The sequence below is a fragment of the Spermophilus citellus genome (genome assembly GCF_964194105.1).
Source record: "Spermophilus citellus genome assembly, chromosome: 1".
Classification (NCBI taxonomy): domain Eukaryota; kingdom Metazoa; phylum Chordata; class Mammalia; order Rodentia; family Sciuridae; genus Spermophilus; species Spermophilus citellus.
This window is the reverse complement of record NC_138182.1, coordinates 138,007,121-138,031,789: the sequence shown is the minus strand read 5'-3', so window position 1 is coordinate 138,031,789 and position 24,669 is coordinate 138,007,121. Positions and strand designations below refer to the sequence as shown.

At 35.9% G+C, this 24,669-nt stretch overlaps 1 protein-coding gene across 1 annotated transcript in view; it reads left to right on the top strand.

The window, feature by feature from the left end:
* Positions 1-24,669, top strand: part of MRPL22 (mitochondrial ribosomal protein L22) — a 41,964-nt gene that overhangs the window by 5,771 nt on the left and 11,524 nt on the right. Inside the window, exon 3 of the mRNA XM_081285433.1 lies at positions 18,658-18,793. Coding sequence (XP_081141559.1) covers positions 18,658-18,793 — 136 coding nt within the window. The remainder of the gene's footprint in view (positions 1-18,657; positions 18,794-24,669) is intronic.

Sequence of the window (24,669 nt, the reverse complement as noted above, 5' to 3'; positions counted from 1 at the left end):
ATCATGGAAAAGGAAAGTAACATAGGGGCAGGAAAGAATGGGACATTCTTTAAACTGTTGCTTTAGGGCTATGCTGATTTGTCTCAAGAAGTAACAGACTGAAGATCTGTGTGACAAATCACGCTTGCAGATATGTGTAGTTTGCTCTGCACCGTATAAAATCTTCTTTTTATTTTTAATTTTTTTTAAAGAGAGAGTGAGAGAGGAGAGAGAGAGAGAGAGAATTTTTTTTTAATATTTATTTTTTAGTTTTTGGCGGACACAACATCTTGGTTTGTATGTGGTGCTGAGGATCGAACCCGGGCCGCATGCATGCCAGGCGAGCGCGCTACCGCTTGAGCCACATCCCCAGCCCCTTAATTTTTTTTAATATTTATTTTTTTTAGTTGTAGTTGGACACAATATCTTTATTTTATTTTCATGTGGTGCTGAGGATTGAACCCAGGGCCTCACACGTGCTAGGCAAGCACTCTACTGCTGAGCCACAATCCAAGCCCAAAATCTTCTTTTTAAATTGACATTAAAAATGGGCAGTTTTGTCAAATGAGATGTGGTGGCTCTGCTTGTCATCCCAGTGACTGAGGAGGCTGAGGCGGGAGGATCACAAGTTCAAAGCCAGCTTGCAACTTAGCAAGGCCCTAAGCAACTCAGTGAGACTCTGTCTCAGAATAAAAATTAAAAGGGCTGGGGATGTGGCTCAGTGGTTAAGTGCCCTTGGGTTGAATCCCTAGTACCCACCCCCCCCCAAAAAAAAAGAAAGAATGAAAGAAAGAAAAAAGGCAAATTTTCCATAAAAAATGAGGTTTCTAGATTCTTTTATCCATTGCAAGGCATGGCAACAATTTTATATAGTTGAAGGATATGCTGCCTTCATATGGGTCATGTACCCTTTGGTTTTCCACAGTTTTTCTGCCATGTATAAATTTTTTGTCGTTACTCATACCTAGCCTTCCTACTTTACCTGCGGCTGCCTATATTCTTTCATTCATTTTACACATATGTATTGTTGTCTGTTGTCTGCCAGAAATGATATCCTAGCACTGGACAGAAATCCCTAGAGCAGCATATAGAGCATAGAATCTTGTGAGAGGTGCAAATGATAAGTACAGTATAGTATATATTAGTGACACCTGCTTAGGAGAACATGCATGCTGAGTTTGGAAATGTGGGGATAGGATTATGCAGGGTTTTTTTGTTTGTTTTTTTAAATGGTGCTGGGGATTGAACCGAGGGCCTTGTGCTTGCGAGGCAAGCACTCTACTAACTGAGCTATATCCCTAGCCCGAGTATGAAGGTTTGGATAGAGAAGCCTCACTAAGAAGATAATGTTTGGGAACAGATCTGCAGGGTGTAAGGGAGGAAGCTGTGCCAACATCTGAGCAGAAAGCATTCTAGACAGAGGAGACCATAAGTGCAACAGCTTAGAGGAGCCATGTCTGGTGGTCAAAAACAGGGAGTGCAAGGCTGGGGATAGTTGTGGGAGGTGAGTTCTGGGATAGGAGGAAAGAGTAGGATATCCTGGAGATCCTTGGGGAGTCATTGAGAATACTTTTGGTTATTCTGAGCGGGATGAGAAAATTCATATAGGAGTAATATGATCTGAATTAGGATTATGAGGGGTCTTTTTGCTGCTGTGTTAAGATTAGGGTGGGGACAGGGAGCAAGGATAAGAGGAGAGATCATCGGATGTTTTAGGTATAGATTGGGTACATGGCTATGTTCTGGCAGTATGTTAACAGAAGCTGGTGGGACTTGCTGGTGGAATATGAGAAAGCATAGTGACCCCAGACTTTATGACCTGAACAACTGGAGGGATGGAGTTATCATTTACTGAGGTGGGAAGACTGCCAGAGGAGCAGGTCTTAGGGAGAATATCAGGAGCTTACTTTGGGGCTTGTTAGTTCTGAGATGTCTAGTTAGCAGTTGGGTATAGGAGTTTGGAATTCTGGAAGGGATGTAAATTTGGGTGTCATCAGTGCATGAATAGTACTTAAAGCTTTGCGATGGGTAGTGAGGGTAGATGGGAAACAGAAGAGTCCAAGGGCTGATTCTTGCCTGGGACATCAATGTTATGATAGGTCAGAGAAATGAGGAAAAAACAGAGGAGACTGTGGGGTAGTGGCCAGAGAAGTGAGAGGAAAACCCACAGTGTCCTGGAACCCATCTAAAGATAAAGTTTTAAGGAAGGGAGAATGACCAGAGATATTTAGATTTCTCTCAGCTGAGGACTGAGAATTAACCAATGGGTTTTGCAACAGATATCTTCAGGGAGCTTGATGAAGCAGTTTTGGTGGAATTTATTTTCCTAGACTGTAGGAGCTAGGAAAATAAATGGCCTAGGGAAATAAAATATAGTAGGACTGCTGGGCAGCCTTAAGGACCATTTGGCTTTATGAACACAATTGTAAAATTTAAGCATTTATCTATCCTTGGCCTACCCATTGAGGAAATATGACTTATTAACCATTCATATGAATACCACATGATGATGTCTACCTTTTGGAACAGAGAGGTTGTGCTTCTCATTCTGCAACACAGCACCACTTTATTTATTTTAGTGTTACTATTGCTAATAGGGACTTTCATCTGGGGGCAATTTTGCCCCTCCTCATGCAGGGAACATTTGAAAATGTCTGGACACATGTTTGTTGTCACGACTTGGTCAGGCAGTAATACTTTTGGTATCTAGTAAATGTAAGTGCTAAATATCCTATGTTGCCCCAACTGTCAATACCTCAGAGGTTGAGAAACTCTGAGTGTATTTTTGTTCAAAGTTTCTGGAGTTTCATTTTTATGAAAGTTTGCTAAACAGTTATTTCCTTGTTTGTCCTTGACTATCCCAAAGTAAAATTATATTGAGCTATGAGAATATACATATTGCTTCAGTCTCTTTATTTCAGATTTTAATTGAGACAAGAGGGAGGATGTTCTTTTTATTCAGTCTCAAGTGTATGATTCACTTATTGTTCTGATAAGTAAATACAGAACAAAGAACCTTTTACTTTGATGAGTGTAATAGCACGGTATTCTTAAGATTGAGCCTGAGGCCCTTACTGTCTTCACTTGGGGCTTGGGCATACCTTGTAGTGAATTTCAAAATGAAACTTTCAGCAATATATAGGAGGTATTATTTCTCTTTCTCAAATTGTGACTTTAGAAAGTCCTCAGATACACTGTCCTATCTGAATTAACTATTAGTCTTAAAATTTGATTTATCTGCTATTCTTCATTGCCTGATGACTGCAGGCAGAACTTAAAAAATGATACTTAAGTTTATCCGTGTGGGCAGGTGGGAAACACCCGGATACTGAGAGTGGAAATCCAGATAGGAGTTCACAGGTACCACTGTCTTGGCAGGTGCTCTGGCATCCTGACTGCTGTTGGCCGCTGTGTGTGTGTGTGTGTGTGTGTGTGCTGTGTTACAGTCATCCTGGAGACCTGATTCTTTTTTTTAAACCCAATTTACAAAGATAGTGTGAAACTCAAGGACCTGAGTTTCCTAGTGAATGAAAGGTTAGTGGCTATGATAACGATATTTGAATTTTAAAATGATCCAAGTTGATCCTGGGTGTTTTATGAAGTTGTCTTTTGGTACTTTTTTCTTTCTCTTTTTTATTTTCTTTCTTTTTTCTTTTTTTAACTTTCACTTGTTTGTTTTGTTAGAATAGTAGCAGTGAACTAGAGCTATGGGCAGACTTAAAACTTGGTTGGAAGTTTTGTTTGAAAAAAATCACAGTAATCCCTGCCATCAAATTTAATTCCACCAGCTTCCTTTTCTTGAGTTTGTTTTCTGTACTGACTCTTCTCAGGCTCACTCATGTAAAATGTCTTATAAGATCTTTACTTTTTGGTTGATTTGTTTTTTTAGCACTGGAGATTGGGGTACTCTACCACTGAACTACATCCCCATCCATTTTTATTTTTATTTTGAGACAGGTGGCTAAGTGGCCCAGGCTGGCCTTGAACTTGTGATTCTCCTGTCTAAGCCTCCCTGGTAGCTGGGATTACTGACATGCACTACCATGCCTATCTGTCAGAACTACAATTTTGAATTGGTTTGTATCTTTTAAGTTTGAGGTTGCTTCATTTTTATTTAATTTTTTTTTTGTTTCATTTTATATGCTTTAATTTGGTGTTATTCTAATAATTGGCCAGGAGAGGGCACATAGGAACTTTTGATTCAATACACATTAATTATTATTTGGAATAATATTTTAATTTGATGGCAGTATATTAGCATTTACTTGATAGTTCAGTTTATGAACATTTGAACCTTGAAAGAAAATTTCTTATTTTTAATTCATAACATTAAATTTATTAAGCGTCATACTTAATTCACCAAATATGTATTGAAGATTTAAGGAGTGCAAGGCACTCTGCTGCTATACAGGTTGGGGTTCAGAACGCAAGGACCTTGCCCTCAAGAAATCTCTGATTAGTATAGTCATGGTGTCACTGAAGAATTGAAATCAAAGCCAAGATTTGTATTTCTGCCATCATGCTGTCAGTAATGAGATAGAAGTAAGGTTAGGAGAGAACTAGAAATGATACATTGTTTTTACAAACAAAGAAACCAGGCTCCAGGAGGTGACAAACATAGTGTACCCACTAATTGCAACTACATAAAAATATAAATTCTCATGATTACAAATTAAAGAAGAAAGCTTGAAATTGTGTAATGTAAATCTCACACTTGAGAGGATTTATTCTGGGGGTGATGGAGAGAGAAGTATTCATAGTGCTTAATTTTAAAATATACTAGCTATTACTGTTTATCATGCTAGACACCATAAGATGCATCATATCCATCAATTTCACAAGGAGGTAGGTTTTATTTCTCATTTTGTAAATAATTATATTTAAAATTTATTGAGTCCTTTAAAGTATCAGATTAAGTATTTTACTTGCAATATTTCATTTGAGGTAACTTACTGATGGGAAAATTGAGATCTATAAATTTATATGACTTCCCCAAGGTCATTTTCCAAGTGCATTAGAGTTAGGATTTAAGGCCCTGATCTAGCCTCTGCCCTCATCACCTTATAGATTCATTAGGATATTTCTGCACTGCAGAATCATGTATTCTTTTTTTTTTTTTTTTTTTTTTTTTTTAAATATAATGGGTTAAATCCCAGCCAGAGTGGAGGAGCTGCGGTTTTTTTTTTTTTTTTAAGAGAGTGAGAGGAGAGAGAGAATTTTTAATATTTATTTATTTATTTTTTTAGTTCTCGGCGGACACAACATCTTTGTTGGTATGTGGTGCTGAGGATCGAACCCGGGCCGCACTCATGCCAGGCGAGCGCGCTACTGCTTGAGCCACATCCCCAGCCCCCAGAATCATGTATTCTTATTTTGAACTTTTTTAGTTAAAACAGTGGAATCTAAATGTGGATGGCAAAAGTACACATTTTAGTAGGTATTTTGCTGGCACTAATTTTGACATTAGGCTATGAGATGGCAAACTTGAGGTGAAGTAGAAGAAATGATCTACAGGAACAGAACAGATTTGTTTGATTTTTAAGTCTGAATGGTTTGAGGATCAAGCAAACAAACAAATAAATAAAACAAAACAAAACAAAAAAAACCAACTTTGACAAATGTATCATCCAAGTCGTAGAGTGAGAATCTGCCAGTACACAACTGGGTTAAATGTTTATTCAGCGTCTGTGTGCCAGACAGAGTCCTTGGTGGTAGAATACAAGAATGTTAGACTTGCCTCAAGTTGCTCAACATCTGCACTCTCATTCTAGCATACGATTCTAGTACATGAGTATTTGTTTTTATTTGAGTGTATGATCCAAGTGGCTGTACTAGGCTGCATACAGTACAGTGGTCAAGTCACTGTTGCATGGCTAGCAAGAATGAAATATTAAAACAATGACAGGAATCTCCCTGGGGGAAGGGATCAAGTGAGCTTCATGTAGCATGACTTTTGAGCTGGAACTTAACATAGGACAAGCATTTCATTCTGGAGGTAATGAGAGAGGAGAAAGCAGCTTGAGTAAAGGTGTGAAGGTCTGAAAGTATGCGGCTTATTTAGGAAACAGTGAACATCTGTGTGATGAGCCATAAAGTGAATAAGGCTGGGAAGGACAGATTGGGGCCAGATTATAAAGGGTCTTCTGTGTCTTGCTAAGGAATTTGGACTCTGTATTTCAGATAGTATGGAACTGTCAAAGTGTTTGTTAACTTTTTACTTGTATACACTCAGACATACACAGAAGTAGACAATATGATGAACTTCCATGTACCCAACATCCAGCTTCAATAATTACTTATGACCGACCTTGTCTGTAATTTTTACTCTTCCTCATCATATTTTTAAAGTAATTACCCATACTATATGATTTCATCCATAAATATTTAACTGTGTGTCTCTTTAAAAAAAGTATAAAATATCTTGTTGATATTTAAATTTCCATTGGCTTAACTGTCATACTTTTGAAACTGTGATAGTTCACACATTAAAATTGACATTTTTCTTGAGTCTTTTAATCTGTATGTTTTTTATTCCACTCTCTGTTTTTCTCATGTAATTTATTTGTAGAAGACAATGGATGGTTTGTCTTTTAAAGAGTTTTCTGTTGGCTGGATTTTGCTGTGTGTCTCTGTACTGTATTATTTAACATGGTCTCTTTTCTCTGTATTTTCTGTATTGAATCTTGAGTCTTGATCAATACAGGTTCATATTTTGTGGGAATGACAAAGTCAGGGAGAGTTCCTGGTGTGTTCTTCTGTCAGGAGGCACTTATGCCTCCATTATCCATTAATTCACTACTAAGGATTATTAAAAAATGCTATTATAATTATTCTACTTTTTCATTATTAACTCCATAGAAATCAGACTTTTCTACATATATTGCTTGGCCACTTAGTGATATAGTTTGATTAGAGAAAAGGATAAATGCTTGATTCTGTCTCTTCATTCACCAGTTTTTAAAACATATTGACTCACTAGCATCTTCTGATGGTAACTATTTTTTTTTAAGCTCTATTATGATCTCATGGCTTTGAGTACATTTGCTGTATTTTAACTTGCTGTAGTTATTATTCTTATTAATGCTTAGATTATCCCATTTTTGGCACAAATTAGCTCCTGAGTGGCTTTGACATACTCCTGGTAGTCTGGTAGCTTCCTTGCTTTCTGGTGTGATGAGTTGTTCCTTGCTCATCTTATACATTTTCTGTCCAAGATCTGCAATCAGCTATTTCTCCCAGAAGTTTAGTTCTTTTCAATGGGAAATGAGATTTCAGAGTCATAATCTGGATACTAGAGGTGCTCATTGTTCTTAGTGTTACCGCTGTTTACCGGTGAGGAGTCCTTGCATCCCCAGTGCTGAAGTATAACACCAGAGAAGCACTCCCAGGCAAGTGGAGAGCGGAAAGTGGAAGGCTTTATTAAAGGACAGCAGAAAAGACTTCCTCCCAGAGGAAGAAGGGGAAAGGTGGGATCTGTGGAAGGGGGAGGTCTTTCTTTTTTTATATTTAATGTCCCCCCACATTTCTGTCCTTTGTTTCCCTCTATCCTGCAAGAATGTAGGTGGGAAGGCCAAAAGGTGGGAGATGGGGGACTGGAGCAGAGTAGTCTGGGCCAGAAGGGCCTGGGGTGGTTTGATTAGCACCCCCCCCCCCACCCTTTGCTGGGAGCTACTTCATTAAGAGTTCCTTAGGATGGATTGGGGCCTGGGGACATTAACATTTCAATTTCCCCTGGTGTTGTTCTGGTTTTCTGGACTCCATTTTCTTTATCTTACTCGATATTAGATCTGATTTACTTAACGACACTAACTACAGCATAGTTAACATAGGACAAGCATTTCATTCTGGAGGTAATGAGAGAGGAGAAAGCAGCTTGAGTAAAGGTGTGAAGGTCTGAAATCTTTAAATGTGGCTTCACTAGGTTGGTCATTGTTTCTAGACCTCTTCAGTGGAGAGATCTAACGCTTAGATCTTGGAGAGCATTTTGAACCTTTCATTTTTTTATATATGTTTGTGTATCTACTTGCTCCCACACCAAGAATCTCAGTTCTCAGTGGCACTGAAAAAAATGTTAGAGTTAGTATATTACATAATTAGCATTTGCTTTATCCCAACAAAGGTGTCTATGCTGAAGAATGACACGAACAGCTCTATTTTATAGAAGGGTAACTAATTTTGTGCTCAGGCAAAGGAAGATGGTATGGAATAGGTTAGTTGATGGAAGAGGGAGCAATGTAGAGGCTATAGCTGTAGTTCTGAAAGAGAAGAGGTCCTGAGCCAGGGTGGTGGCAGGATTGGAGAAGAGAGAAAGCATTTGAGAAATTTCATGAGAAACATCTGTAAGACTTGGTGGCTCTGGTAGGATAATGTTTGGGAAGTTGAAGATAGGGGACCATTCAAGAATAATTCCATGTAGTGGTTTGGAGGGGCAGAAGGTGCTGCAAGATGGGTGAGGTGGATGAGCATTTGGAGTTGGGGAGATCAAGGAATAGTGAACTTACGGCCTTCGTTATCAAGTCTCTCAGTATATTAGTTTGACTGAGACTTTACCCTTGGCTACCTTTTTTGATATTTTCCAGTACCTAACAAGATTCTCTGATTTATTTAGACTTCTGTTATTTCTCATCTCTGTACTTCTGCATAGGTGATACATGCCTTTGCCATTGTTGGGAATGTATGTCCTCTGCTTGTTGCAGTCTTGTTTGAGATTAACCTGAAGCCACATGAAATCCTCTACCTCTATTCCCTGTGTTATAGTTATGTATGGTTTTATGTTGACCTTTAATTGTCTTGTTTATTTGTCTTGTGGATTCAACAAAGCTGGGCAACTTCACAGGTTCAGTCAGGAACTCATTATGCCTTTTTCAATCTTACTTGGGTCTGAGCTGATTTACAGTAGAGAGTCAACATTTATTGGCCAGTCAGGGCAAAAGATCTTGGGTTAATACATTTTTATTATTTGGCTCAAATGAGTTATTGGTTCTTTTTTTAAAAAAATATTTTTAGTAGTAGATGGACATAACTTTATTTATTTTTTTATGTGTTTCTGAGGATCGAACCCAGTACCTCCCACATGCTAGGCAAATGCGCTTACCACTGAGCCACAACCCCAACCCTTATTGATTCTTTTTAGTTTTACATGACAATTTTGATAAAATTATATAAGCATGGATTATATCTTATTTTAATTAGGACCTATTCCTGTGGATGTACATGATGGTCGGATTCACTTACGTATTTTCGTAATGTTTATTCTACTGAACTTCTTTTCTTCTCCTACTTGCCTTTATTATGGTTTAGCTTCCATATATCAGTGAAAACATTCAACCTTTGGTTTTTTAGGATTGGCTTATTTCACTTAGCATTACAGTCTCCAGATCCATCCATTTATTGGCAAATGTCATAAAGTCATTCTTCTTTATGGCTGAGTAATATTCCATTGTGTATATGCACCACAGTTTCTTGATTGACTCATTCATCTGTTGAAGGGCACCTAGGTTGGCTCCATAGCTTACTATTGTAAATTGTGCTGCTATAAACAATGATGTGGGAGGACTGCTCACCTTATCCCACCACACTGGGGCCTAGAGATCTGGAGGAGAGGCCTGACTGTACCACATCCAGAGATCCGGAGAGCAGCCCACCCTGCGCCCTGTGGAGAGCCAACCTGCGCTGGCGTTCCTTATTCACCAAAGCATGGCTCCACAGCCCAATGTCAGGGTACATATAGGCTTGAGACTGCCACCACCACAAAACTGGAATATCGATACTTCTATCAAGGGACAGCAATGACGACCTGATAAAACGTCCCTGTGGGCCTGGCTGCACCAGAGGATCTCTAGTAGATGTGGTAACAAGGAGTCTTGCATGGAGTTGCCTATCTCTTGTTTTTCATACTAACAGCCAACTTCTTTTTTTTTATATATTTATTTTTTAGTTGTAACTGGACACAATATCTTTATTTTTATTTATTTTTATGTGGTGCTGAGGATCAAACCCAGGGCCCCGTACATGCTAGATGAGCGCTCTACTGCTGAGCCACAATCCCAGCCCCAACAGCCAACTTCTTAGGATTACCTTCTCACTAGTCATATAATTTAATACTTCCATATTCTCACATCCAACTCCCGAAACCCCCTTCCACCATTAGAAACTGTAAACCATTAAGCAAACCTATTGACTATATGGTAGAAGATAACTGAACTCATCATTTCTAATTATAGTGACAAAACTGTAAATGTAAAAATAGAAGCTAACTCATATATGGCTGCATGTTGGGTACATTGAGTGTTGTAATATTGATCTCTCTCTTAAAAATGAGGTAATCTATAGGGACTCTATAAGATAATAGGGCAGAAGCTGTAATACCATGTAATACACTGCAAGAGAAGAAGACACATAGACATTATAAAAAAAAACAAGGGAGGAAAGTGCCCTTAACAAACCAAGACACTACAACAATAGGATCCATCGATAGCGCAGATGGTGAAATGTCAGAGAAGGAGTTCAGAATATACATAACTGAAGTGATTTGGGAATTAACAACAACCTAAGTGAGCAAATACAGGCAAAAATCAATCACTCCAACAAAGAGAAGAGAACAAATACAGGTGACCATTGATCACACCAACAAAGAGATAAGAGAACAAATGCAGGTTGCAAAAGATTACTTCAAGAAAGAGAGATACTAAAAAACAAGTAAGCAAACAAACAAAACCAAACAGAAATCCTTGAAATGAAAGAAACAATAAGCCAATTTTAAAAACTCAACAGATAGTATCACCAATAGACTAGATCACTTGGATAACAGGACCTCAGACAATAAAGACAAAAATGCACAATCTTGAAAATAAAGTTGACCTCACAGTGAAGATGGTAAGAAACCATGAACAGAATATCCAAGAATTATGGGACACCATCAAAGGACCAAATTTAAGATTTATTGGGTTGAGGAAGGTTCAGAGATTGAAATCAAAGGAATGCACAATCTTTTCAATGAAATAATATCAGAAAATTTCCCAAGCATGAAGGAAGAACTGGAAAATCAAATGCAAGAGGCCTATGGGACACCAAATGTACAAAGTTACAGCAGATCTACACCAAGACACTTTATAATGAAAATGTCTAGCATACAGAATAAGGATAGAATTGTAAAGGCTGCAAGAGAGAAAAATCAGATTACCTATAAGGGAAGACCAGTTCGGATCTCAGCAGATTTTTCAACCCAGACTCTCAAAGCCAGGAGATCATGGAACAACATAACATATACCAAGCTCCAAAAGATAATGGATGCCAACCAAGAATCTTATATCCAGGGAAATTAAGCTTCAAAATTGACGATGAAATGAAAACCTTCCATGATAAACAAAAGCTAAAAGAATTTACAGCAAGAAAGCCTGCACTACAGAACATTCTTGGCAAAATGTTCCACAAGGAGGAAGTGAAAAACAATGAAAATCTCCAAAGGGAAGAACTACAATAAAGGAAAAGCCAACCAAAGGAGAAACCAAGTCAAGCTAAATACCAAAAATAAACAAAAATGACTGGTAATGCAATTCATGTCTCTTTCAACCTGTTTTGATAAATTTTTACACATAAAAATTTTAACTACAATATCTAATTTTTCAGGTTTTTGTTTATTTCGTATTTTTTAAATTTTCCATTTCTTTTCACAAAATTACACAAATATTTTCTTTAAAAGTTTTAGCATTTTATATGTTATATTTTAATATATAATTAATCTGGTGTGTGTATATATACATTGCCTGTGATATGAGATGAAGTATATTTTACTTTCTTATAATTAAAAAAAAATTATTCAAGATTCAAGAATGAAAAAGACCAGTCAGGGTAAAAATTGTTTAATAAGGTAATTATAAAGGTAAGGGCAAGATTGAGGGAAACCAACAAATTTTATGAAGCACCTTTTCTTCCATAGACTTGGAGCAGGAGGAGGTGGAAGAAGAGAGAGCCATTATGAAAACCTCCTAGGAGAAGGCGACCTAACTGAAGTTATTCCCTCCAAAAGCATGAAGAAACCAATTCACAGTCTAATAGGGTCTGATAGGGATGAATAAAGCACCTCGCTCTATTCTTGTATATTCTAAGTTCATCTCTTTGGTGTTCCTTTCTGATGGAACTCAACAAGAAACCACATAACAAGGGGACTTATCATGCAGCCTATAGCATATGTCTCACCAAAAGGTGAAAGATGGAGAAAGGAGCCATTGGTTACATGAGGCTACTGCGTTGAAATGTGTCTAGTCTGAATTGAGGTGTTGTATGTGTTAAATAGACATTAGATTCCAAAGAATTACTAGGACAAACAAAATGAACATGAAATATCTTATTAACAATTATTTTCTTTGCAAATTATGTGTTCGTAATCCATTGGATTAAATGAAAATGTATAAAATTAATTTCTTAAATAATTTTCTTTTAAAGAAGAACAAAGTAACATTCTGTATCTTGACTGTAGTATTATATATACATATATATGTTATCATTTTTTATATTTGTGTTGTCAAAATTCATATAACTATAAAATTAAATAAGGAAAATTGTACCATGTATAAATTATAGCTCAACAAACATGACTTTAAAAAGAAAAAAAATTAATGCTGACATTATTTTGACCATATATTCAGTATGTTGGAAAAATATCTTCTTTATTCCATAAATAAATAAAAGACTATGACACTATTATTTTCAGGACAATCTCCTCAGAACACTAACATCAAATACTCAAATGTAATTTTTCTTTTTTTAAAAATATTTATTCTCCAGTTTTCCACAACATCTTTATGTGGTGCTGAGGATCAAACCCAGCACCTCGCTCATGCCAGGCAAGAGCGTTACCGCTTGAGCCACATCCCCAGCCCTCAAATGTAATTTTTCTGATGATATTTCATTTGTGTCTTTTTTAAAGCAGATGTTGAAGTAACAAGCTGATTTGACTGATATTTGGAAACAGGATTTTTTTTTCCACTTATAAACTTCTAACAATCACTTAGCCATGAGTTAAGATTTCTCCATATGCTTGATTAAAATGTTAAATTTCATTTAAAAATAAAAATCATGCATATAAATTAAGTTTATTTCAAATACTCCCTCAATTATTCCAAATTTCAGGGGGTTAATCATTGTATTTTGAAAATAATTAGGATGTTACATCTTCATAGAACATTTTAATTTTTTTATATTGAATCATGAGTATTTGTCATGACAAATGTTTAAGTAATTCAAAAATTATAAGGCAATGAACAAATTTATAATAAATCTTAGCTGTTTGACAGGAAAAAAAATAACAATGATATGGCTGCATCACTATAGAATGCTGATTTTAAAGCCGAGGAGTTACATAACTGGGTCAAATGGTGTTTCTATTCCAAGTCTTCTGAGGAATCTCCATAATGCTTTCCAAAGTGGTTTCACCAGTTTGCACTCGCACCAACAATGTATGAGCATACCCTTTCCCTCACATCCTAGCCAATGTTTATTGTTGCTTGTATTCTTGATAGTTGCCATTCTGATTGGAATGAGATGAAATTTCAGTGTAATTTTAATTTGTGTTTCTTTAATTGCTAGAGATACTGAACATTTTTTCATATATTTGTGAGGCAAGTGCTCTACTAACTGAGCTATATCCCCAGCCCTTCATATATTTGTTGACCATTCGTATTTCTTCTTTTGAGAAGGGTCTGTTCATTTCCTTTGTCTATTTATCGACTGGGTTATTTATTTTTTTTAGTTTTAAATTTCTTGGATTCCTAGAAATTAATGCCCTATCTGAGGGGCAGGTGGAAAAGATTTTCTCCCAACTGTAGGCTCTCTTTTCATGCTCTGGATTGTTTCCATTGCTGTGAAGAATCTTTTTAGTTCGATGTCATCCCATTTAGTGATTTTTGATTTTATTTCTTGTGCTTTAGGAGTCTTGTTAAGGAAGTCAGTTTCTGAGTCAATATGTTAGAGCATTGGGCCTGCCTTCTTTCTAGTGGTGCAGGGTTTTGGTCATTCCTAAGTCTTTGATGCATTTAGAGTTGGTTTTTGTGCAGAGTGAGAGATAGGGGTTCACTTCATTCTGTTAAATATGGATTTCCCTTTTTTCCACCACCATTTGTTGAAGAGGCTATCTTTTTTCCAGTGTATGTTTTTGGCTCCTTTGTCTAGTATAAGTTAACTGTATTTTGGGTTTGTCTCTGTATCTTCTCTTCTGTTCCATTGGTCCTCTTGCCTGTTTTTGTTATTCCAACTCTTTAGTATAATTTGAGGTGTGGTATTGTGATGTTTCCTGCTTCATTTTTCTTACAAAGGATTTCTTGGCTCTTTGGGGTTTCCTATTTTTCCAAATGAATTTCAAAACAGCTTATTCTATTTCTATGAAGAATATCATTGGAATTTTGATGGGAATTGCATTGAATCTATATAGCACTTTTGGTAGTATGGCCATTTTGACAATATTAATTCTGCCTATCCAAGAACATGGAAGATCTTTTCATCTTGTAAGGTCTCCTTCAATTCCTTTCTTTAGTGTTGTGTAGTTTTTTGTTAGGTTGATTCCTAAGTTTGATTGTTTTTTCGAGGCTATTATGAATGGGATGTTTTTCCTAATTTCTCTTTCAGCTAATTCATTGGAATATCGTGTTTTTTTTTTTTTTTTCTTTTGGGTGGGTCAGGTACCGCGCATTGAACTCAGGGCTCCTTAACCACTGAGCCATTCCCAGATCTTTTTTTTTTTTTTTTTTTTTCCCTTTAAGAGACAGGGTCTCACTGAGTTGTTAGGACCTTGCTAAATTGCTGAGGCTGGGATTACAGGCGTGCACCACTGTGCTTGGCTCATATAGGAATGCAATTGATTTATGGGTGTCAATTTTATATTCTACTACTTTGTTGAATATTTATGAGTTTTAGAAGTTTACTGGTGGAGTGTTTTGGGTCTTCTAAATAGGGTACCATGTTTTCAGCAAACAGAGATAGATTGAGTTTTCCTTTTCCTCTTTGTATCCCTTTAATTTCTTTCTTTTGCCTAACTGCTCTGGTTAGGGTTTCAGGAACTATGTTGAATAGAGGTGGTGAAAGTGGGCATTCCTGTCTTGTTTCTGAGTTTAGAGGGAATGTTTTCAGTTTTTTTGTCCATTTAGAATGATGTGGCATTGGCTTTGTTGTATATAGCTTTTATGGATTTTGAGGAATATTCCTTCTATCCCTGTTTTTTTCTAGTGTTCTAAACATGAATGGCTGTTGTATTTTCTCAAATTTTTTTCTGCATCTATTGAGATAATCATATGGTTCTTTATGTGATGTATATCCATTCTAATTATGTTACATTTATATTATTATTTATAAATTTATTTATATTTATAAATATAAATTTATATATTTATAAATTTATTTATTTATTTAATTATGTTACATTTATATTATTATTTATATTCCATTCTAATTATGTTACATTTCATTGAGTTTGGCTCTGATTTTAATTATTTCCTGTCATCTATTGATTTTGTTGTTGATTTCTTCTTCTTTTTCTAGGCTCTTGAAATGTAATGTTAGATTATTTATTTGGCATCTTTCTATTCTTTTATGAATGAGTTTAATGCTGTGAACTTTCCTTTTAGAACTGCCTTCATAGCGTTCACTATCCTCATTCACTTTTAATTTCACTCCTAATTTATGTATTCATTCATCACTCAATTGTGAATTATTTAGTCTCTAGGTATTAGTTTCTACTTTTTGACTAATTGTTGCTTTCTAATTTCAATTTCTAATGTATTACGATCTTACAGAATGCAGGGCATTTTCTCTCTCTCTCTCTCTCTCTTTTTTCTTTTTTTGCACTTTGCTTTGTGGCCTAAAATATGGTCTAGTTTAGAAAATGTTCCATATATATTGCTCAGAGAAGTTGTATTCAGTCATTGATAAATGAAATATTGTATGTATATCCATTAGATCTAGACTGTGCTTCTTTTTAGTTTTGTATCTTCTTTATTTAGTTCTTGTTTGGATTATTTATCTAGTGTTGAGAAAGGAGGGTTAAAGTTATCCAGTATTATTGTGTTGTGATCTATTTGATTCTTTATTGTTTGTAGATGCTCCATTATTTGTTTCATAAATAAATATTACTGTTGTATGATTCCCTTAAGCACTGTGAATGACCTTCTTGGTCCCTTCTTATTAATTTTGGCTTGAAGTTCATTTTATCTAATATAAGGATGGAAAACCCTTGCTTGTTTACAAGATCCATGTGAGTGGTATGTTTTTTCTCATTCTTTCACTTTCAGTCTGTGGATGTCTTTGCCTTCGAGGTGAGTCTCATGGAGAAAGCACATTGTTGATTCTTGTTTTTTTAATTCAGTCTGCAGGCTGAATTTAGACCATTACATTCAATGTTATTATTTAGAGATACTTTTCATTTTCTATCATTTTGATTTATTACTAGTTTTTTGGTTGAATTAGATTCTTCTTTGATTGACTGTGCTTCTAGTGTAGCTTCACCCTTTGCTGGTTTTAATTTTTATTCTCCATTTCTTCTTCATGAATATTTTATTTATTTATTTTTAAATACTTATTTTAGTTGTTGCTAGATATTTATTTATTTATTTATTTGTGGTGCTGAGAATCGAATCCAGAGCCTCACACATGCTGGGCAAGCACTCTATCATTGAGCCACAACCCAACCCAGTGAAATATTTTATTAAGTGTGTTTCATAGTGCTGGCTATCTAGTTGCAAATTCTTTTAACTTTTGTTTTTCATGGAAGTTTTTACTTCACCTTAAAATCTGAAGCTTAATTTTACTGATTATAGTATTCTTGCTTGGCATCATTTTCTTTCAGACTTTGGTATAAATTATTCCATGACCACCTAGCTTTTAAGTTCTGGGTTGAAATTGCTTGGAAATGGAAGGAGACCCTTAGGGTTATACAAAATTACATACAAGAGGAAGTGAGGGGAAAGGGAAAAATAATACAAGGGGGAGAAATGAATTACAGTAGAGGGGGTAAAGAAAGAAGAGGGGAGGGGAGGGGAGGGGAGGGGGGATAGTAGAGGATAGGAAAGGCAGCTGAATACAACAGACATGAGTATGTCAATATGTAAATCAGTGGAAGTGTAACTGATATGACTCTGCAATCTGTATACGGGGTAAAAATGGGAGTTCATAACCCACTTGAATCAAAGTGTGAAATATGATATATCAAGAACTATGTAATGTTTTGAACAACCAATAAAAAAAAAAAAGTTCTGGGTTGAAAAAATCAATTGAGAGCTGGATTGGTTTCCCTCTAAATTTGATCAGTCATTTTCTTTAGCTGCTTTAAAAATTCTATCCTTATTCTGTGTTAGGCATTTTCATAATAGTATGTCTTGGAATGACTGTTGTATATTTGGAGTCCTGTACGCCTCCTGTATTAGGTTTTCCACTTCATTCTTAAGGTTTGGGGAATTTTCTGATATTATTTCATTGAAAAGATTGTGTGTTCCTTTAGTTTGTATTTCAGAGCCTTCATCTATCCTAATGAATCTCAAATTTGGTCTTTTATATTATCCCATATTTCTTGAAAATTGTGTTCATGGTATTTTAATATCTTTTCTCTACATTCAACTTTATTTTTAAGATTACTTGTTTTGTCTTCATTGCTGGAAACTCTTTTTTTTTCCAAACGCTCTAGTCTATTGGTGATGCTTTTCATTGACTTTTTAACTTGGTTTATTGATTCCTTCATTTTGAGGATTTCCTATAGATTCTACTTCAGAATCTCTATCTCCTGTTCTTTCACTTATTTTTTCTCTCTGATTTCACTCCTTACATCATCTTTTACCTCATAAATCAGTTTAACTATAAACTTTCTAAATCCCATCTCTGACATTTCCTCCGATGTGTTATCAGTGGATCTGTTGTTGAGGTATTCTGTGTTGTTTGTGATGATCTGTTCCCTTGCTTTTTCATATTGTTTGTATGTCTACCTATCTATCCAGATGGATCTGAAGCAGTGGAATTTTTACCCTACATGCTTATAGTATCTTTGTAGGTTTCTCATGCCTCTCAGATTAGGGATGAATCCAATAATAGCAACAACCTGTGCAAGTAATATATAGCAGTAGCCTAGGTACTTTGTTCCTATTTTGTTGTCTACAATATTAATTGGCACAATAAGCAGTGCCAAATAGTAGGGTCAGCAACTTCCATCAGTAAAAACAGTAAATAATCATAGATTATGTCTGGTATAAAACCAAATAGTAGGTGTTGTATTTGATTTCTGCCATATTAATTATTGCTATAGCATTGGCAGTAGTGGGGATTGGCAGTATATAAACCAATTAGTGTTAAGAGGTGTTAAGGATAGAGTTGATCAAGAGGAAAGAAGAGAAAAGAGGGTAGAAAAGTGTTTGCAATTTTGAGGGGTGAATAGGGCGGGTGTAATGGTGATGTAGAATGTGTTGGTTATGAGAGAGGAGAAAAAATAGAAGTAAAAACTTAAAGGAAGAGTGAAAGAAAAGTAGCCTCACACAAACCAGATCTTTGTGATGTTTTTTGTAAAAGTGGTCTCTATTAGTGATTACTTCTAGAATGTTTCCATTTGTGATCCTTAAATCGTTTTCAACAAAATGGAGCTAGCTAAAGTAGTAAAGAAGATGTATAAACTCTGCAGAAAGGTTCTAAGTTTCTCTTGTCTTGCAGGCTGCTTTCATCTCACAGTGTGTTACCCCAGTCTTCCATCCACATAAGTGCTTCACTTGACATTTCTCGAAAATGGGAGAAGAAGAATAAAATAGTTTATCCTCCACAACTGCCTGGAGAACCTCGGAGACCAGCAGTAAGTTTGTGGGTAGAACTAATCTCTTAAATTTTGATAAAATTATTCCATGACAAGATTTATTCTTCCATGACAAGAAAAGAAAAAATTATACAACAATTTGCAAGATCTTTAATATATCAGATTTCTCTCTGTAATTTACAAAGGTCATCACTGCTTTACTTGTTTGTTTGCCTTTAATAAACCTCTTGATAGGCCCTTAGCTCTAAAACTAAGCAGAAAGTTTAAGACACACTGATTTTGATTCCAGGAGGTTTGCTGATGAATTCTTGATGGAGCATGATGAATTGGCAAGAATGACTTAAACCAGCTGGGCACGGTGGCTCATGCCTTTAATCCCAGCACCTTGGAGGCTGAGGCAGGATGATCATGAGTTCATAGCGAGCCTCAGCAAAAGCGAGGCACTAAGCAACTCAGGGAAACCCTGTCTCTAAAAAACAATACAAAATAGGGCTGGGGTGTTGAGAGCCACAGCCAAAGGGGCCCCAGCAAACTTCCAGCTGCCAGCAACCAGCTGCCAGCTGATGATTGGCTCACAGCGCCCCAGCAACATCTAGCTGATTGGCTCCTCTGCTGTGATGTTCATTGGGCTGTTTCCCCACCCTTCAGACTGCCAGCTGATGATTGGTTCACAGCGGCCCAGCAACATCTAGCTGATTGGCTCCTCTGCGGTGATGTTCATTGGGCTGTTTCCCTGCCCTTCAGACTGCCAGCTGATGATTGGCTCACAGAGGCCCCAGCAACATCTAGCTGATTGGCTCCTCCACGGAGCTGCTGATTGGGGGACTTCTTTGGCTTCGCCCACGCTACCCAGCAAATCAGCCTCAAGAACAGGAGGATTGTGGGAGGTGGTGAGGGTTGTGTGGGGGTGAGAGGCTTGTGGGAAGCCGGTGGTGGCAGTTGGGCTCTGAGGGGTTTTTCCTGAGGAGCGGTTTTGTTTGGCGTTTGTAGTTCTAAAAATAAAGTTAGTTTCTTTTGACAAGTGGCTCCTGAATTGTGCCCAGCCAGACTGCGGCACTGGGGATGTGGCTCAGTGGTTGAGTGCCCCTGAGTTCAATCCCTAGTACAAAAAAAAAAAAAAAAAGACTTAAACCAATGGCCAATATTTAAATATATATGGCTTTCTAATGTTATATATTTGACTAGACATGCTTTTTTTTTTCTTTTTGTAGTACACAAACCTTTGAACTTAATGTTGAATTAATCATTGGATTCCTACCAGAGATTTATCCTATTTTTAGCTGTTCAGAATAATTTTACCCTCTCCAAACTGCTAGAGATTATTCTAGTTTGAGATAAAACACTAACTTAACATCTTAATGTGTATTTATTGTGGCGTACATACACAGCTGCTAAAAAGTCTAAGCATAAACAAGATGAGAACATTTAAATCCTTAAGACAATAAGCTGTGATAAGTACTTTAGAAATAGAATTGTTGTATTAATTATAGATTATTCAGTTTAGTAGATATCTGTTATTAAGGAGCTTAGTTTTTATATGGACTTGAAAACATAAAAATTTATTTATTTATTTGTAATGGAGATTGAACCCAGGGATGCCCTACCACTGAGCCTGCATCTCCAGACTTTTCGTTATTTTGTTTTGAGACAGGGTCTCGCTATGTTGTGTAGGCTGGCCTAGAAATGGTGATCCTCCAGCTCCTGAGTTGCTGGAATTACAGGTGTGTGCCAGTGCACTGGACTCTAGACAGCATATGTTTAATAAAGACAGACTGAGTTGCTAAGTGTTGGTCTGCATTAGTACTGCTTTATATACTTTTTTTTTTTTTAATCTGGTAGAGTTACTTTATTGACTTTTAAAAGAGCTCTCTCTTGGTTAAGAAATCAGAAAAAAGATGCTAATAATTTAAACAAATAACTTTTAAACTTTCATATTTTATCATGATAGCAGAATTTGAAGGTTGGATTTGTTACAGAATCTGAGCTATAAAGTATTGACTTCATTTTATAATTAAGCAAAATTTAGACAGTTACATATTTGATAAATATTGTACATAAAATATTATGTAATTAATGTACTTTCTTTACTTCTTACCTGAGTTCTTTGAACTTAGACATTAATTGGAACTATATCATGATAATAGTATCTATCATCAGGTCCAGAGTCTGAGCCGAATTTTGTACTGTGCAGTGCCATTCTTTTTGGTTACTAAAAAATAGTACTTCAGCATAAATCCCAAATGTCAAAATTCAGATAGTTGATATAGTATTTAATCTGCTTAACTGCAGGAAATGAAGAACAATGTCAGGCTAGTCATTTGTTTTGTATTTATATTTCACCACACATGCTTACATGCACCCTGCCCCCACATGTCCTTTATATAAGTGCCAGTGTGAACATATTTGATTTGATTCCATAATCCTTTTGGAGACAAATTATGACTTTAGAAAAATAATGTTTGGTAAATTGATGTTGATGTACCAGTTAAACCTGTGCATCAATTACATTTATTATGACTATAAAATATTAATATCTTTTGTTATTACCTAGCTTACTTACAAGGAATTATTTACTCACCCAGGTATACACACACACACACACACACACACACACACTTACACATATACACACATACATACACTTACTTATTTATTATTTGATACTGAGGATTGAACCCAGGAGTGCTTAATCACTGAGTCACATCCTCAGCCCTTTTTTATATTTTATTAGAGAGAAAGGGTCTCACTGAGTTTCTTTGGGCTTTGCTAAGTTGCTGAGGCTGGGTTTGGACTCACGATCCCCCTGCCTTAGCCTCGTGAGTCACTGAGATTACATGTGTGCACTATAGTGCCTAGCTACAAATTTTATAATACTGTACCATTATGCATAGTGTTCCTTAGACTTGCTCAGGTGCTAGTTGAAAACTATTTTTTTTTTAGAATTTTTAAAATATTTATTTATTTATTTATTTATTAGTTTTCAGCGGACACAACATCTTTGTTTGTATGTGGTGCTGAGGATCGAACCTGGGCCGCACGCATGCCAGGCGAGTGCGCTACCGCTTGAGCCACATCCCCAGCCCGCTAGTTGAAAACTTTACAAATTTTTTCTGTTGAGGATTTGATTCAGAGCCTCTGTGTGCTAGTCAAGAAGTACATCCCAACCTTTTTTATTTTATTTTGAGATAGGGTTTTGCTGAATTATCGGATGGATTTGAGCTTGTGATCCTCCTGCCTCAACTTCCTGAGTAGCTGGGATTACAGACATGTGCCATTGCACCTTGCTGTAAACATTGTAAAAATTAATTCTGTCTTGGTTTAAAAGAGATAATATCTACTACTCTACTTAATTCTGATATTCTGCTTTGGAATACTTAGTTAATAGCTGATAAATAGGGGTAGTAAATAAATTCTGCAGCTGTAAATTAAATGAATGTCACCTATGTAGGCATGTTTTAGGCCACTCTCAATATTTTTAAGAGGACTGTTCCTAATATGGCTAGTACCAATTTTCAAACAAAGTAGATTCTTATTTAGACTTATATGTGGCTTCATTATGGTAAAGAAAATAAGAGAGAAATTAAAAGGGCTTTGTTCATGAGAGTCATACATTACTTGGATTTGAGTTTTCTTTTGCAGAATTTAGAAAAGATCCATGTGAAATAAATTAAAACTATAGTGAGAGTATATCAAAACTGAACAGCCTCTTTAACAGACATGATTTTAATGTATGGATTAATCACTATACTGATAATAAGCCACATGTGAATACCATAAAACTTTTTTGTAAGGACTATGTGGCACTTTTTATTTGAATCATTATATGCATTTAAAAATAAATTGATTTTGGGGTTGGGGGTAAAGTATAGCTCAGTAGTAGGATGTCTAGCATACATGAAGTCCTGGGTTTGATTCTTGGCAAGATACATATACATGCGCACACATACAATAAATAGATAGATAGATAGATAGATTGATTGATTTTTGAAAAAGCTATTGGTTTAGATAGTTCATGGTTTGGACTTCCTTTTACTTAATTTGAATAACTGTTTTGTGCATCTATCCTCACTCAACTATATCTAGTATATATGTATACTATATTTATCTAGTATATAGTGTATATGCAGTGACCTATAACTGTGTCTTCTGACTCCAACTTTGTCACGTTCTCTTTTTGCTATGATAGATGTATATATTGCGACTTTGTCTTGTTATATTTAGAAAGTGTTCTTTAGACTGGGGGTGTAGCTGAGAGATTGAGTGCTTATCTAGCATGTCAAAGGTCTTGAGTTCAATCTCACCAGCACCAAACAAAGGAGGGGGGGAATATTAGTCATTTCACTTTTACAAAGTACATGTAGAGTACATGTTTGCTCTTGCTAGGATTACTATCTTTATGTTTAGATTATTTTTAAACTAATTTTTTTTAATTTTTAATTTTTTTTCATTGAACATGGGCACAATACCTTTGTTTTATTTATTTATTTATTTTATGTGATGCTGACGATCAAACCCGGTGCCTCACATGTGCAAGGCAAGTGCTCTACCACTGAGCCACAACCTCAGCCCCTAAACTAATTATTGATAATTAATTAAAAATATATATATAATTGAAAATAAGATATATTTTAGATTAGTTTTAAAGACACGTGTGTATATTATTATATTATTATTATTATTATATTTTATTTTTGAAAAATTTAAGGACAATAACATAAAATTCAGGTTTAAAATATCCTATCATGGGAATCCATTAATTGAAAAGCTTTTATAGAAAAGATTTTATCAGGTGGATTAATTTTTGCAGATTAGTATTATCAGTCGTGACACTTCTCTTGCATGCCACCCCTAGGATACTTTATTGCTGAAAATGTCATTAGGCTATTGGTATAGTTTTCAACTTGTCAGCTTCTATTGCAACTGAAATGAAATTTGCTATATATTTGTTTCAGTCAGCTTTTTCTGCTGGCTGTGACTAAAAGACCTGACAAGAACAATTTTAGAGGAGGAAAAGTTTATTTCAGGGCTCAGATTTTAGAGGTCTCAATCCATAGACAGCTGACTCAATTCCTCATGGCTGTGGTGATGCTGAACATGGTGGAAGAGTATGGTGGAGGGAAACAGCTCATATGATGATCAGAAGGAGAGAAAGAGACTTTACTTGCCAGATACAAAATATACCCCAAAGGCATGCCCCCAGTGATCCAGTTCTCCAACCACACCCTACTCACCTTCAGCTACCACTTAATTAATTCCATCAGGGATTAATTCACTGATTGGGTTAAGACTCTCATCACCCAATCATTTCTCCTCTAAACCTTCTTGCATTATCTCACACATGAGCTTTGGGGGACACCTAATATCTAAACCATAACGATATTAAAAGATGACTACTTGAGAAAACTGCTATTTCTAAGGCATTTGAAAATTTCCAGCAGGAGTCAGAATGTTAAAAAATTGTGAGATCTTCTCACTCTTGTATGCCTTAAATCTTTTCTGATATATATATATAAAAGCTAGTAGGGAAAATAGTGGAAAGAAAGTGAATATTAGAGTCAGAAGGGAAACTTCAGAAGGTACACATTCGAGTTACTTCCCTGTTTTTTACTTTGTTTTTCTCTTATAAGTTTTGTGTTCTTAGAGAAGTCATTTGATTTCTCAAATTTTCAATTTACAAAAGGATTATAAAATGTTTCCTTTCCCAAGTCATAGAGTTAGACTAAATGAAATACTGGGAGTGCTTTATGAACTAGAAATTGTTTAACAGAGATTGATTAAAAGAAAAGAAACGAGGTATGTCCACTACTTGAAACAGAAAATTAAAAAAGCTGACCAGCAAAATGTTTCAAGATACTTTCATTCAAACCTTTTACTGTCCTTCTGAACAGAGATGTTGCAAATGTTGGCACATACTA